Source organism: Saccopteryx bilineata, chromosome 1 (genome assembly GCF_036850765.1).
Source record: "Saccopteryx bilineata isolate mSacBil1 chromosome 1, mSacBil1_pri_phased_curated, whole genome shotgun sequence".
In the NCBI taxonomy this organism is placed as follows: Eukaryota; Metazoa; Chordata; class Mammalia; order Chiroptera; family Emballonuridae; genus Saccopteryx; species Saccopteryx bilineata.
The window spans coordinates 244,086,618-244,103,440 of record NC_089490.1 but is presented as its reverse complement, the minus strand read 5'-3'; the positions used below and the strand labels follow the sequence as shown (position 1 = coordinate 244,103,440).

General features: G+C 45.6%; 1 protein-coding gene across 4 annotated transcripts in view; it reads left to right on the top strand.

Annotated features, from left to right (window-relative positions):
- Positions 1–15,715, top strand: part of LOC136311059 (uncharacterized) — a 42,757-nt gene extending 27,042 nt beyond the window's left edge. Inside the window, exons 4-5 of one of the 4 annotated variants that reach the window (XR_010726682.1) lie at positions 12,049–12,872; positions 12,993–15,715. Coding sequence is in view for 3 of the 4 variants with exons in the window: in XM_066240223.1 (XP_066096320.1) it covers positions 839–942; positions 1,990–2,104 (219 nt within the window). In the remaining variant the exon portion in view is untranslated. Of the gene's footprint in view, positions 1–838; positions 943–1,989; positions 2,375–12,048 lie in introns of those variants that run through there. The other 3 variants (XM_066240223.1, XM_066240233.1, XM_066240229.1) reach the window with 3 other exon arrangements.
- The last annotated feature ends 1,108 nt before the right edge of the window (positions 15,716–16,823 follow it).

Below are 16,823 nucleotides of genomic sequence, written 5' to 3'. Positions count from 1 at the left end.
AGATGTCAGGCATTGCGATTGCTGTTACCCAAGTCCATCACTATAAACCAATGAAGACTATATTTCTGGGCATGCTCAGTACAAAACATTGCAACTAGACTGGGAAGCAAATGCTGTATAACATAGCAGTAAAAAAAAAGCCTTTATATCTGCTCATGTCTTCCCATCTGTAAAGAGTTAACAAGAATTTTTGAGCAAGGACTATTGACTCAATTCAGAGGAGTGTGAGATTATGCAACATGGCCGTAGGATGAGACTAAAAAGTAGAAAGAATGTAGACTACTTTGCTCTGAAAGTAATATTTGTAATGTGTGTGTGTCTATATATATATATATATATTTTCCAGTTCAGTTAGGACTTAGGAAAAGCCATGTGAAGCTTGGAGGGACTAGACTTGTGAAACTAGTCAAACCGTTCCACCATCAAGGCCCGAGCACAGCCCCATTCATCTCAGGAAAGCTCAAGGAAGCCTTGCCCTTCAGCTTCACCTTTAAAAGTCTTGTATGTTGATGTGTATCTCACATTTCCTAAAGATAAAGTGCTGTTTCATCGGCATTACTCAGCATGTCAAAGGCTTTCTGGTAAATTCTTCAGGCACTCACCTTTCGGGAAAAGACATCAGTTTGCCACTTCCTAAGAAATAGGCCATCCCTAATGTTGTTTTGTAATTTGATTCTTGTGAATTGACTGAAGATAATAATGGCTCAGAGTCAATGGCAATACCCAGAGGCTGCCCCTTAAGAGATGCTCCCAAAAGTTAAGGCTGTTTTCACTTGACTATAGTGCCAATCCAGTTGACTAATAATATCTGACTCTCTCTCTTTTTCTTTTTGTTTAGATTTTATTTATTCATTTAAGAGAGGAGACAGAGAGAGAGAGAGAGAGAGAGAGAGAGAGGGAAGAGGAGCAGGAAAAGTCAACTTCCCTAAGTGTCTTGACCGGGTAAGCCCAGGGTTTCGAACCGGCGACCTCAGGGTTCTAGGTTGATGCTTTATCCACTGCATCACCACAGGTCAGGCAATATCTGACTCTTAATCATGTTAATATGATTCAGAAAAGGCATCACTTTCCAAATTATCAAGATGTTTAAATCAAAATTACATAAGAGTTTATAGTTTGGGGCATAAAATGTCCAGTCAGGATCCTTGAACTCAGGAAACTTACAATCAAAAAAGTAAAACATAAAGGGAAGCCCTGTTGCCACGGGACTGGCCGGGAAAGTTCACCGAACCAACCCAAGATGGCGCTGGGCTCTGGAGAATGATCCTAACGGCAGGTGAAATGAAAAACCTTGACTGTCAGTCAGCTGCCGGCATTAGCTTAGCATCCATTTAAGTCAGTGGTCTGTAAACTTTTGGGCATGCTTCCTCCTAAAAGAAGTTTTAAATACTGTATACCTCCTCCTGTTTCTGCTGCCAGGGTGGGGCTAGCCAGATAAACTGCCACTGTGCCTTGTTCTGCAGGCACACCTCCCTGTGCGAATTGATGAAGACGGCCCAGGTGGGAAGGCTGCCGCGGCGGTTTATTACAGTATAAGGAGCTTGAGTTTGCTCCTTTAAATGCTGGGGTATGAAACTTTAGCTAATATGAAGTGCCGGGCCTTATCCTAAGCACTTTGTATGGTTTATCTCATTCAATATGCACCAAGACCCTATGGAATAGGTACTAGAATTATCCTCATTGAATACAGAACATAGTAGAGCTTAGGTAACAGAGAAGTGGATGTGGAATCCAGGTGTTTGGCTCCAGAGTCCAAGGGTACAACGTCCACACTCCTGACCCTTTAAAAGGCAAAGACTGTCTCTTTCCAATGTGGTCATCAAAGCAGCTTTTGCTTAGATGCCTCCCTGAGTCTCTGTTTCCCTCAGAGTGCTACCTGTGCCAGCTGGGAAGGGCTGCTTAAGCTTTGGGGTGCCCATGTGGTGAGAGTACACCGGGGTCTCTTGCTCAGCTGCCGTTTCAGCACACGTGGCACGTGTTTCCTCACAGGGATGGATTTGCGGGAGCAAGTGGAGCCCAAAGGGCCACTACGGCATTGGAGAGTCATCAGCGTTTCCCTGGAAGGCACTCTACCTGCACTTGCCCATGGAACCGGTCGTGGTGAGCCTCCATTCCAGTCGGACTGCTTGGCATCCTCCGGAGGCCAGTCTGACCTGGGAGAGAGAAGAAAAAAGGGGACAGGAGAGAGCACAGGAGAAATGGTAGTTCTTTGCCAGTTTCAGAATATACAAAATATGTAACTATAGGCAAAATCAGGTTACTCTTGAAGCAAAAACTGCATAGTCACAGCTGTTCCCAGGGAGAAAATGCAAGTTTGGAGAGCTTGACGCCTCTTCTTGGACGTTTTGATTCTAGCTGCCTTTGGGCCACATTTTCTCATTAGATGCTAATAAATGTTTTCCATCATGTGCAAGAAAGGTTTTCTACCAATTTCATTTCCCAGAACTCTGTGAATGAAATGGAAACCCCCTTTTCCGGTTGTGGAAGAAACAAAAACAAAGAACCCAAAACCTCTGGGCTCCGTGTCTGAGTACCAGCTGGTTGTGCTAGGTGGCGCCGCAGGCTAACGCGTGACCTGGCACTCAGCTCCTGGTCCCAGGTCCGCCCTGGCTCCCGGGTCCGGGTCCAGGTCCGGGTCCGGCCTGCTGCGGCAGAGGCTGGAGTAGTCACAGGGAGAAACTCTCGCCCTGCGCCTCCCAGCGTGAGCCAGGCACCTCACCAACGTCAGCTAAGCCTCTGGCCTCTGTCTTTGTGGGAACTGTTTCTTTTTTCCCCTGTCACCTTCTTGGTTGATCACAATTGGCAATGAGAAAGGTTTTAGGCCCTGGGTTTTGTCCATTCATGAGGCACATTCTGGGGATCTTAGACTTGTGACTCCCAGAAGTTGTTCAGGGATTTGGGGAGGAAGGGCCACTTTTGCAGAAGAATGAGAGGGACAATGATGGAGAGGTTCACACGGGCTCCGTTCCGTGCTCCAGAGCTTGTCAGCCAGTGGGGAGATCCTGACCTTGGCCCTCTGCTGAGGGCTGGTATCCCTCACCTCCAGGGGACCGGCCGGCCCTTCTCCATCCTCCCCAGCTTCCTTGGGGGAACAAAAGGCCCCGTGGGTGGTTGGGACAGTGTAGGCTCGGAAGCGCTTTGTGGTCCAGACACCAAGGGAACTTTGACTTAAGGCAATGCCACTTAACACCCTGCAGAGTCTCTAGGCTTCCAAATTACTGAGTCCTTTGCCTGAGGGCACAAAAGACTCCCCTTAAACCACAAATGTGATGGAGAGGTTTGAATTGGCAAAGTTGGAGGAAGAATCCATGGTACAGTGGCCCTGCTCAGAGAGAGCCCTGTGGGGAGCCAGTCATGAGTGGGATGGGGCAGGTGGTCTGCAAGAGTACAGAGGAAAGATCTAGAACGGAGACAAAGTTTATGTACTTAGCATCTTTGTGTGGCCACAGCTTCCTCAGTCACAGAACGATCTGTGTGCCCCAAGCTTTCCGGGCGACCCTGGGCTTCAGCTAGGTCCCAGCATCTCCGCACGCACGTGCCCAGTAGTCTGCTTACGTGTCCTGGTTGGGTTCCACTCATTTCTGCCTTCTGGCCTTGCCCTCCTTCATGCCTAGGGGCTCCCGACAGTGGTCAGGGCTTCTTGTTGAGGACACAAGGTTGAAGGAAGGGCTCGGCCAGGGAAAGATCATCAGCTTATATTCCAGGAAGGAAGTCTCATGAGCAAGTGCACAGCGTCTGAGACACAAATAGGCTGCTGGTAACGACAGACAACATATTTCAGAAAATAGAAGGGAGAAAATACTTTATGAAAGTAATATGTAAAAAGTGAAAAACAGGAATGAAAAGAAAACTTAAAAAATATGTGTGTATATGTATACATCTATATATATATATATATATTTTTTTTTCACAACAAGGTAAGAAGAAACATAAAAACCCAAACTAGAAGAAAAGCTGAGAATAAAAATGTACATCTATGGCTTTTCATGACTGCACTGTGAATTCACTTGTTCTGAAACTCCCCTAAAGACACTTATTAGAGCAATTATAGGAACTCTTAAAATACCATGTCCGTCTGATACATGCCTATTTCACTCTTGGAGAATCTACACTTCTCTCTGTCTGAGCAAAACGCTGCCTTTGGCAGTAAACATCAGCAAACTCAAGTGCCATAAGTTACATCTTCAATTTTTAATTAAATCATTTAGGCCTGAACTCACTTAGACCCTGGGCCACATATATATATATATATATATATATATATATATATATATATATATATATATATATATATATTTACACAGTCTATTTAACAAGCTCATGATAGTATGCATAGATTATAAAATTCCTTAGATAATAATATAGATTGTAAAATCCCTCTCTTATTAAGCAAGAAGTGGTAGAATATAATTTCTAAGGGTGGTGTGAACTTTATTCTTAAAACTCACATTAAGAAATCTGTTGTATTCCTAAATAAAGGCATTTATGAGATCATGTAAAGCTATTTCATCCCATATGTTTTCGCTCAGGGTTTTAGTGATATGGCAAAGCCTCACTAAAAGCTAGTGGTGCTGGTTTTTTTCTTTCCCAGAATGGTTACAGATGGTCATAAATCCATACAGTAAGCATCTAGCAAAACGCTCATCCGCCTTCATCAAACGTAGTAAATACGTACAGTTTTAAACTGCAAAGTGTGAGTCATACGGATATCACTTCACTAGAATTCTAATAAAAAAAAAAACACATTGTGGCTAATTAATGTTCCCAAGAAAGGGTCACAGCTTACAGGAAATAAATCGGAAGGTGACAGGAAGGAAGGGTGGGGAGCACAGCACGCTCTGGCTGGGGATTGTGGGTGCGATCCTTTCGCCCGCCACCAGAAAGCGGCGGCAGCCTCCAGGGCCAGTGACTCAGTAACCCGCGCTCGCATGTGGAGCGCACTGGAAACGTGGGGCTGGACAGAGGGAGGGAGGCTGAACCCGCGGGAAGAATCAAGAACCGAGCTAGAGGGGCCAGCGGGCGTTCTGGGGAAATGCATGAGGGCACAGCAGTGAGACCCCGGCGGCTGTTGCTCTGGTCTGGACCCTGCTGTCTGATTGCACATGTTGGTTTAGTTTCCTAGGACCCCTGGGCGTTCAATACGATTGAATGACTGCAGCTGGCAGGGCAGCCCTGGTGACTCAGTTGAATTTGTGGCCTGTGGCAGGCCATCATGCAATCCTTGGAAGGAACAATGAGTCAGCTTGATCTTCTCCAAAAGGCAAATAAAATTTGCTTTATGAGAAGAGAACAGGATGCTCCCCGTGGTCGTGTGCCCAAGTGGAGTGAAGACGTTTGCCCTTCGTGCCCCCCTTGACCTGGGCTGGGGTGGAGGGGTGGGAAGAGCCAGAGACCAGGCCTGCACCCGCTGCTCTAGCTGTTTTCTCATCTTCCAGGTCATTCTTTACACGGGGTGGCAGTCCCCACGTTTCCAAACAAGCCGTCAGGATGCAAGAGCCATCACAGGGTTATTTTATCTGATGAATGGTTTGATGGACAAGAAACCTTTACAGAAGTCTAAAAATCAAAGCAAATTTCATTACATGCTTAATGTACTTATTTGTCAGAAAGAAATCAGGATTCTTCCGGGAAATCTGGCAAAGGTGGGGTGGGTGTCATACTTCTAGCAATTCCTGAAAATCCTCATGTATTATTCATTTGCCTGCAGGGAGGGGAGGGGAGAGCCTCCAGTGGTTTGCAGCGCCAGAAGGTATAGCTGTATTTGTCTGGAGGAGATATGTGTCTATGAGTTTTGGGTTTTTTGCTTAATCTTTTCACCTAGTCTCCAAAGCCCCTTGCCCCTCTCCCCTCTGATAGCTGTCAGTCTGTTCTCTATCTATGTGTTTGATTTCATTTTATTTGTTAGGATATTTTGTTCATTAGATTCTACATATAAGTGAAAGCATATGGTATTTGCCTTTCTTTCACTGGCTTATTTTACTTAGCATAATAATCTCCAGGTCCATCTATGCTGTCAGAAAAGATAAGATTTTCTTCTTTTTTTTATGATTGAGTAACATTCCATTGTTTAAGTGTACCCCAGCTTTTTTATTCGCTCATCTACTGATGGGCACTTGTGCTGCTTCCAAATCTTGGCTGTTGTAAATAATGCTGCAGTGAACACAGGGGTGCATATCTTATCTTAAATCAGTGTTTCGGATTTCTTTAGATATCATCCCAGAAGTAGAATTTATGGGTCAAGAGGCAGTTCCATGTTTAATTTTTTGAGGAAACTCCATACTGCTTTCCACAGTGGCTGCACCAGTCTGCATTCTGTCCAACAATGCACGAGAGTTCCTTTCCTCCAGGTCCTTGCCAACACTTGTTGTATGTTGATTTATTGATGACAGTTATTCTGACAGGTGTGAGGTGATACCTCATTGTGGTTTTAGTTTCCATTTCTTTGATTAGTGAGACTGAGCATCTTTTCATATATGATTGCACTTTTGACAGGCATTGGGGTAGGGAGAGATGACTATTATATATAAGCAGATAAAATGTCAGCTTGGGGCAAATCCCTCAAGACATGGAGGACAAGCAGTTGACTTTTTCTAAGTCTTTTATTATCATTTATAGAATATACAAGGTGGGGAAAAGTAGGTTTACAGTTGTTCATATGGAAAATAATACAATAATAAATAAATAATAATATAAGAATATATTGTGTTCTGTGTACTCACAACTGTAAACCTACTTTGGCCACACCGTGTATAAACTTTTTGGACAAGGAAGATATAGTAACCTTACTGACATCCTTTCTGGTATCGTCTGTGTTCCTAATGGTAGGATCTTGGTCCTGACCTTTTTGAAGGCAATGAGAAGTCAGAGCATCCTTTGCCCATGTAGGTGCATGTGAGAGAGTAGGGATCACCTCTGCAGTCAGGCTGCCAGTAATGTAAGAGAAAAGACAAAAATGGCTGTAATATACACTGAACTTGATCTATATAGAACAAAAAGGAGTTCCAAGAGGACATATAAGGGTGGGGACGTTGGAGAAGGGATGGCATTAGGTCAGCCTGGAGCTGGGAGGATGTGCTGGGCGGCCGCGCAGCCCTTTGCTGCTGCTACCTTGGCGAGAACACTCACCTGGGCACAGAAAGTAGGGAAGGATGGCCCTTCCTGGCTTGCTTATTGCTTGTACACACACTCTCCATGGCCCACACATCCCCTCAACAGCTGCTGTCATATCTGTCCTGGTGGAGAAAGACATTCCTTTTGTATTTTTGATGTTAAAATGTCTGGAACAGTCCTTCACCCAACGATTCTATAAAGTCTTACAGCTTTACAGGGCAGGGGAAGGGATGCTGAAATCAGGCAGCTTGCTTTCTTGTACCACTCAAGGTGTGTGTGTGTGTGTGTGTGTGTGTGTGTGTGTGTGTGTATTGGAGGATGAAGGGATATCCATGGAAGTTCCAGAAGGGAGTATCCTGAACCTTGATGGAGTGTCTCTGATGGTAAATTTTATGTATCACCTTGAGGTTATCTTTAGATGAGATAGCATTAAAATCTGTGAACTGGGAGTAAGCAGACTGCTCTCCATGATGTGGGTGGGCCTCATTCAATCAGTTGAAGGCTGAGTAGAATAAAAATACCAGCTTCCTCAAGCAAGAGGGGATTTTCTAGAAGACTGTCTTTGAACTTCATCTGCCTATTGGTTTTCTTGGCTCTCAAGCCTGCCAGCCCACATTGGGGTTCACTAGCCTCTGAATTTTGTAAAGATAAATCTCTTTATCTTTACACACACACACACACACACACACACACACACACACACACACAGTAGGTTCCATTTTTTTCTGGAGAGCACTGACCAATAAGTGTCCCTTGTGGATTTACCTGTTTCCTTCCTCTTCCTCTTCTCTATTTACTGCCTATAGTCTTCTCTCTGTGTCCTCTCCCCCAGTTAGTGCATGTGCGTTCCGTGGGAGGCAGAGTTTGGGGCACTGGATGTTTATTAGGTAGTGCACTTGGGGTCCACAGCTGTGAAAGGAGGGAGTGGGCCGGGATTGGGGTAAAGGAGAAACAGAACTCTGGAGTCTCCCAATGGTAACCTCAGCCAATTCCATGGTGGGGGCTGGGGCTCTGGAGTTCAAATGACCTGTTCAAGTGGTCCCACACCAGGTGGAACGGCCAACTGCCATGTCCCCATCTCAGTCACTGGATGTGAGCAGGTTCTTGGGCCAGGTGGTCCCTGCAGCTGAGGCTGACCTCAGCACAGGAGCTGAAGGCCATGCACTGACAGCACTCCTGAAGCCGGGACGGGGAGTCCTCTCAGGAAGGGCTAACTGGGGTGCATTTCCATGTTACCACACCAGTGTCAGAGGCTGCTGTTGTCCCCCAGGAGGCATATCACTCATTTTTAGATAGCTGATGTTCATCTAGATGTTTAATAAAGTGCCTTAATAGAGACTACATTTCTAAGATTTCCTGGGAGCCAGGTCGGGCTTTTCACAATGTGTCCTTAAATGGAGAGGAAGGTACTTTTCTCCTCTCCCTTTTCCTTCCTACTGACTGGAAGGCAGAAGCAATGCCCAGGGCTCTAGCAGCCACTTTGACCATCAGACTGCATATGGAAGAGCAGCATAGGGACAGAGCCTGCTTCCCTGACCCTCATGGGCTGGTTGCCAGCCTTGCTGTGCCCACCCACAGACTTTTGGAACATAAGAGAGACCATCTTCTTTCTTGATTAAGTCACGCTTACTTGGTAATTTTTCTTTCTTACAGCTGAAGCTAATTCTGATTTGTGCTCTCATATCCCTGCATCTATACCTTTGCCACTCTGCAGAGGAATGATCAAGGCCTACATCATTTGTACTTTCTTATGGTTTGCACCTTCTGTAATGCCTTTCTTCTTGGCCTACCTTCTGCTGGGTAGGCAGCAAAAGTAGTACTTTCTGGACCCTAAGATGACTGGTATGGGGGAGTAGTGCACATACTGGGGTAAGCTTTGGCCAGTGAGAAAGAAAAAAAGGGCTCTAACTCTGGCTTATGTCTTACTCTCTCTCTTTGAATGTCCAAAATTAAACCCACCTCATTTTAACAAGGATTAATTTCCCTCCAACTATAACCGTTTGATTATCATGATAAACTTGTATTCCTCCGACCACATACATTTGATTCTGTTTCTTGTGAACCAGTACTGAGGCTTCTTTATGTTAAGGGGGACTTGACCTCTCTGTGCTCTGAATTACGTTGCCAAATCGTATCACTTTAACAAGCAATGAAGGCTTTCTGCCCAAATGCCTTCCAATATCCTTGGTATAAGGGGTGGGGTGGAAGAAATTTTCTTCCCTTGCACTTCAAGTTTGGAGCAGCCCGGACAGAGACTGGCAGGTGGGAGAAGAGGTGGGGAAGAGGGGAGATTCAGAAGAAGCTGCAGGGAGGTGGGTGCCCACAGCCCACCGAGGAAGACAAGCTCTAAGGTGGCTTCACAGCCTTTGCCTCCTGCTGGTCATGCGCTTATTCCTTCCCTTGAGTGTGGACAGGCCCTGTGGCTTGCTTCTGACCAACTGGACACAGCAAAGAGAATGAGATTATGATGATGTATAATTGATCACATTAGTATGGTTATAATTCCCACTTTGTGAGGAGCCCCCTCTCTTGCTGCCTTTGAATAAAGAAAGCTGTCGCTGTTGTGAGCTGTCTGTACAGAATGTGTTTGCTCAGGGTAGCCTCTGGCTACTGGCCAACAGGAAACAGAAGTTCCCAATCCTGCAACTGCAGGGAACTGAATGCTGCCATCAACCCAAATGAGCTGGAAAGCGGAGTCTTCTCCAGTTGGGCCTCAGATGAGGCTGCAACCCCAACTGACAGTGATGAGAGCCTTTGAGGACTAGGCATAGGCCCCAACTAAGTTGTTCTGGACTCTGACACACAGGAGCTGTGAGATAATGTATGTTGTCATAAGCTAGTAAATTTGTGGTAATACTGTTACATTGCAATAGATACTTAACAAATATATAATAAGTTTAGCCTTAGAAAGGAAAAGAGCATGCAAATTCCTTTGATGAAGATTTTCCAGAGCAAAATAATTATGCCCTGGCAGATTGGAGATGGAAACTCAGCAGGTGAGGATGAAGTTCACCTTATACTGTGTCTGGGTGTTTCTAAGTGGAAGGCAGCGGGGTGGCTGCAAAGGAGGTGGGAAGTTCAGCCGTCTGGGTACAAACTAGCGAGAGCCAGAGAGCGTGCTAACAGTGGGAATTAGCAAGAAAAAGGCTGTATGAAGATTTGTGACAGAGAAAGGGGACAGTTGATCTCTTTTACGGTGGGAAAGGGGATTAAAGCAAAGGCAAAACAAGCTGTATTTTACAGCAACGTCCAGCACTGGTGTTTGGGCCATTGTGCTGGAGAAGGTGGGGTTGATGCACAGAGAAAGGCTAATGCAAATGGTCTGGGAGATGACCTAGGCTCAGGACTTCTAAAAGCTCCTCCAGGGATTTAATGTGTACCCAAAGTCATAGACCACTGTCCTGTCTGGAGAGCTGTGCGGGAAGTGCATACCTGGGGACAGGAGCGCGTTGGCAGTTCCACAGAAAGGGATTTGACTGAAGCTTAAAGCTTGTGTGTTTCTTCATTTCTTAGTTTTAAACGTATTTTTGGTGGTCACACTGTATTAGGTTGCATTAGGAAGTTAACGTTAGGTTTTTATTTTTCTTCAGTGAGAAGTGGGGAGGCAGAGAGACAGACTCATGCATGCACCCTGAGTGGGATCCAACTGGCAAGCCCACTATGGGACGATACTCTGCCCATCTGGGGCTGTTGCTCCATTGCTCAGCAACTGAGCTATTTTAGCGCCTGAGGCGGAGGCCATGGAGCTATCCTCAGTGCCTGGGGCCAACTTGCTTCACCCAGCCATGGCTGTGGCAGGGGAAGAGAGAGAGAGAGAGAAAAAGAAGGGAGAAGGGAAGGAAGGGGTGGAGAAGCAGATGACTGCTTCTTCTGTGTACCCTGACCAGGAATCAAACCTGGGACATTCACACATTGGGCCGACACTCTATTGCTGAGCAAGCTAGCCAGGGCAATATTAGGAATTTTAGATGTGAGTAGATACTCATAACAATGAATGTAACTTTTCTTGCATAAAGTGCTGGCAGGCAGTTTCTCAGAGAGAAGATCTGAAGACATGGGATATCCGTTGCTAGGAGGTGTCTTTGGATCTCCTGGCATGGAGATGGAGGGGCCGAACACAGTGGGACTGGCTCAGGGACATGGGGAGGCCCCCACTCTGCTCAAATACCCTTCTAATGTTGGGAATCCATAGCTTTAAGAGCAGGGTGAACTTTAGAAATGTATCTAGTGAAACTTCTGGTGTTAATAGAATTTAAAAAATAAGACTAACAAGTGAAGTTTCTGGCCCAGAAAACCAAGGCTTTTTGCATGAAGCCTAAAGTGGAGTCTTTGAAGAAGCAGCCCATCACGTTTTCTCTTAAACCCCTCCCCCATTCAAATGCAAGGATTAATATGTGGGTACCTTAGGAGAAGTATTCTGACTTAAATTCATAGTCAAGTGTACGTGACTTATATACAAGCATATTCTTTTCAGTGGGTTGTGATAATGTGGTGACGTGCAGGAACCTGGACCTGCAGAGAGTGAGGAAAGTGTCCAGACTGATGGGAAAAGTCAAAGAAGGGGACTGGGCAGGAGGATGGGAGCAGTCAGAGCTGATTTCACAACTTGGATTAGCTCTGAGAAAAGCAGAGGAATGACTCTATGTTGAATATGTTTATTGGTGGGCCCATTTTAAATCAACCAGTGCTCAAAGGCAGCCCTATGGGCTGGCCTCAAGTGACTCAATCCATTACCAAGAATCACTTGCATTAGGCTATTTCTACTCCATCCAAAAGGTTTTCAGTTACCTTCGGAGTCAACAGGAAATTAATCAGCCAGTGGAAAATGGAAAGATCTGCATCTCATGTCAGAGTCATTAAAATAAAAGTAGATTTGGCGAAACAGCAAGGTGCTTCTGTAAATTGTTTTTAATCTCTCTTTATCCTCTTACTTAATAGGTTGATTCCAAAATGAAAAGCCCGAGGAGGACGGGCAAGCTCCTTGGAGGACGAGGTACACGCTGTCCTAGGACCAGCGCCCCTCTGCTGAGCACACCAGCCTAATCGCCATCCAAGTAGCTTTTCCTTTGCTCTCTCCAAAAGCCCCTGGAAACCCAGCCACGCTCTGACATGATCTATTTAAAACTTCCTGAACTCATCTCAGGCCGTATTTCTTTCCTGTGTTGTTTCACTTACCTCCCCTCTAAGCTCCTGGGGCAAAGAGGGTTTTTTCTTTCTTTCTTGTTTTGGAATGATTTTATTTATTATTGTAAGCCTGGGTGGAGAAGGTACTTCCTTGCTTATCGCACAGTTATGTAGCAATATTAATAATACCTGGATGCGGTAGAGACCATAAAACTCAGCCTATCGTATAACCTTTGCTCTGCCATACCAAATATCTGGGGAAGCAGCTTCTCCCAGTCTTCCTTGTTATGGAAACAAGATACTCAGAGACCCGAAATTCGAGAACTGGTATATGGAAGGATGGCAAGGAAAATGTTCTCATTCTCCTTGCTTCTGACCTACTGATCTTAAAACGTTCCTTCTTTTCTGCCCAAGTGGTTGTGGATATAGAGTCAGATACATTTCCTGTAGGTCTCAGTCAAGACCCGTCAGGTCACAGATAACTGACACCCACTCCAGTGGGCATCGGCAAGCAGGAAGCTTGTTGGAGAACCACCGAGGTTTCACACAGAGCCCCTGGGCAGTTCTCAGGAAACGTGGCTGTGCTCCTTTGCTCCCTCTCTCCGCCTATCATCTTTGTTTCCTGGATGCGCCTAAAAGTGAGTTTCACAAAAGCAGGGATTTTGTCTGCTTTCTGCTCAGGAGGCTTGCCTGTGCCCAGAACAGTGCCTGGCACATAGTAGTTGCTCAGTCAGCATTTTCTTCTGTATGTCTTGCAGAACAGCATCCTGTGCCCCTCTGTGGCATGTCAGAAGGCAGTAACCCCACGATACCCACATTTCCATCTTTGAAATTCATATGAATGCTTGGGTATCTCTTCAGCCATCCTTTATAGATACAACAGTTTTCATCGAAAATTTGTCAGCTGGTTACTCAGGACTAAGGCAGATCTGATTGGTAACCTGTAGCTGTTCCCAAGCTAATGGTGTATTTATTAAATTTGCTCACCCCTTTGTATCTTATCTTTTTAAGGCTAAATTCTCTCTCTCTCTCTCTCTCTCTCTCTCTCTCCATTGAGTTTATATCATTTAACAAACATTTGTAGAGTACTGAGTACTTGTGAGAACTTGTACTAGTTGCTGGAATAACAGATAAAGGACAAGATTTCTACCTTCAAGGCATTCAGAGCACAACAAGAATGGAAAGCTGAGTAAACAGATAATGTGACCCACGATAAGAGCTGTGACAAAGGCTAGATAGGGACTGTCAGCAGTGAAGGAGAGGCCCCCAGCAGGAGCTGTGAAGAGCTCTGGAGAAAGGGAGCTCTGAAATGCTGCCTGGAATAGAGGTGTCTGACACAGTCTCCAGTGAGTAGGAATCATCCGGATGAGAAGGATGGGTAAGGTAGGAGACCAGGCAGAGGTTCTGCATTTTCACAGCTGTGGAAATGACACAGTGATCTGTTCACAGCATGGCTCATGCAAAGGACATGAGCACCAGAGTAAGAAGACAGATACAGAGGGACAGGCTTGTATGGGGAGTACTAGTTAGCTTCTGCTACGTAACAAACTTCCTCCAAAGCCTGGAATTTGCACAATAGCTTTTTATTAATGCTCATGAGTCAACAGATCAGCTAGGAAGTTAAGCTGAACTGGTTTAGACCCGTCTGATCTTGACTGAGCTTGCTCAAGTGTAAGCGGTTGGGTGGCGGACAGTGCTGGTCTTGGATGGCCTCCTATACTGGCAGTTCTCTGGCTGTCTGCTGGAGTCAAGGCCATTTTTTGCTTTTTTTAAAATCATCTATCAGGATAGCTTAGGCTTGTTTATACACTGAGGGCAGAAAGAAAGTGGAAACACACATATCCACGTAAGACCTGCGTTCAGAACTGGCACACAGTTACTTCTGCCCATTTTATTAGCCATGGAAAGTCGCCAGGTCACAAAGGACATGTCTTGATGGGAGATGCTGCAAGGTCTGTAGATATAGGAAAGGGTGGATAATTAAAACCATTTTTGCAATCACCTAAGCACAAAAAACTTAGATGATTGAAATCTCTTTTGACAAAGGTGGGAAAATATCAAAAGGATATTTTATTATTAAAATGGTTATTTTAATGATTAAAATTTATTATAAAATTGTATTAAATGTTTTATTATTCAAAATATATACAGATTTTAAAGTTATTTTTCATTTATATATGCAACATGAAAGCGCATTTTCTCTTAAAAAAGAAAAGGAAGATTAGGTAAAGCAAAGGTTTCCTGCCAACCTCATCCTGGTTGAGTAGGGTGATGTGGGTGATGTTTCCCCGGACACTAGCCTCCAGGTGCCTCCAGGTTGATGGGGACTGTTACTCAGCACCCTTCGCCTTGACTCTCTCTGCCCCCTTCCACATTCTCTATTTTTCTTCAAATATTTCATGAGAAACTTTGTCAATTGTCTCGTGACCTCCAGACTCACTGTGTCTACCGCATTCCTTGTTGGCGTTGGTGTAGTTAACCTGTCAGAAGAGAGAATGAAGTAGGGCTGGGCTGGCTCTCGAAGTCTCCATTTCCAGTCGCTCAGCTCTCCTTTAATAACCTATTCTAGAAGGTGGCTCAAGGTCCACACTGAGGTGACTAGCCTACTTTGGGGGGCATCTGTATTGCTGTACTTTTTGAAATTTGGGATACAGTTCCCCTCCCAGAGCCAAACTCCCTTAAACACAATGAGCAGTATTTCTACGGTTTCATCCCTGGGTCCTCCCAGCTGCCTAAGATACCTGCTCGATCTCACGTAGATCTGCCAGGCACACAGCCCACTGCTCTCCTGGATGGATCATCAGGGTCTCAGGTCAGTGGGCTTCAGTCCCGCAACCTGACACAGCGAAGAGAAAAAGAAAGGCAGGAGAAGGTGGGGACAAGGAGAGGAAAGGTTAAAGATGAGGGAAGAAGGCACAGATCAGTTATGCAACTTGTCTAAGGCCACACGGCTACTAAGAGTCAGTGCCAGGATTCAACTCCCTTCGCTCTGACTTCATAGCCGAGGTTTAATCCACCACATGACAATGATGCATCCCATCTTTTAATGGATATTCTTTTAAAATGTGGGATCCTCAAAGAGTATCTCAGTCAACCACCTAACTTGTTGCAGCCACCTCTCCCAGTCCTGGGTCATCTGTGTTGGGTAGAATTATTATCAGATGTCTTAATGGGAGCCTCCAACATCTTATGGACTTCTCTGAGCTCTGAGAACCTGCCCCTCTCAAGTAGAGAGCCTGTGTGTGACTGAGCTCATGCTATTCCTCCCCCCTTGCCCAGAGTTGAAGCTGCTACTTGCCGCCTAGTTGTTCTTTTCTTCTTAACTCATTTGTTGCAACTGTTCAAAATTCAGGGCAGAACAATGGCCTTCCTTCTCACTTTTTCAGTCTCCTGGGAGATGAAGGGTCATGAACCATGTGAACAATTTAATGTGGATGTTGGTCTTCGCTGAACTTGCCTGTCTTGCCACATAATAAAATGCTCCGAGTCCTGCATTCTGCTGGTTTCTTTGGGTTTTGTTTGTTTGTTCTTTGTTAACCACAACTGAACTTGAAGTCTGGGAATAGCTTCAACGTTTCTGGAAGTATCATACAAGTGGCTCTGCATCTTCCTCTTGTTGCTATAGATCAATTTTGAGGAGATATTCAACCTCGGAACCTCTTTGATTTCTCCCTCAAACTTGCCCACCCCTCCCCCATAGTCAATTAATGACTGTTCTCTCTTCAAAATATTTCTTACATCCTACTTTCATAACTGTTTTTATCACCGTGAACAAAACAACATCTTAACCTGCAGTATGGCAGTGAATCCTAAGCAGACTGGTCGCCACGCCGACTTTCCCACCAGCACCCATCCCACAGAATGGCTACCCAGTCACACTGAGGCCACGCCTCTTCCCAGCGACACGGGGTGGCTGAGGAGTGGGCATGGCCTGATCCTGTTCAAGGAAGTGTGAGGGAGTGTCCACTGTGGACCTTCAGGAAAGGCTTTCTTGCTCTTAAAAAAGAGAAGAGTTGGCCCTGGCCAGTTGGCTCAGTGGTAGAGCATCGGCCTGGCGTGAAGGAGTCCCAGGTTCGATTCCCAGCCAGAGCACACAGGAGAAGTGTCCATCTGCTTCTCCACCCCTCCCCCTCTCCTTCCTCTCTGTCTCTCTCTTCCCCTCCCGCAGTCAAGGCTCCATTGGAGCAAAGTTGGCCGGGTACTGAGGATGGCTCTGTGGCCTCTGCCTCAGGTGCTAGAATGGCTCTGGTTGCAACGGAGCGATGTCCCAGATGGGCAGAGCACTGCCCCCTGGTGGGGCATGACGGTTGGATCCCAGTCGGGCACATGTGGGAGTCTGTCTGACTGCCTTCCCGTTTCCAACTTCAGAAAAATTCAAAAATAAAAAAAAAAGAGAGAGAGAGAAGGGTCGGGTCTTTGCCCCTCCTGGGTGTGACAGCCGACTCTCTAGCAACTGTCATTCGTGTGGGGCACAGCGAGCCCGCCTTCCCACGCACTCCTTATTTGGTGTCATTTCAGCCGTCCACGATCTAAAATATATACAAAGCTTCTTCACAGAGACACCAGCCTCTCTGCTTATAAACTTTGCA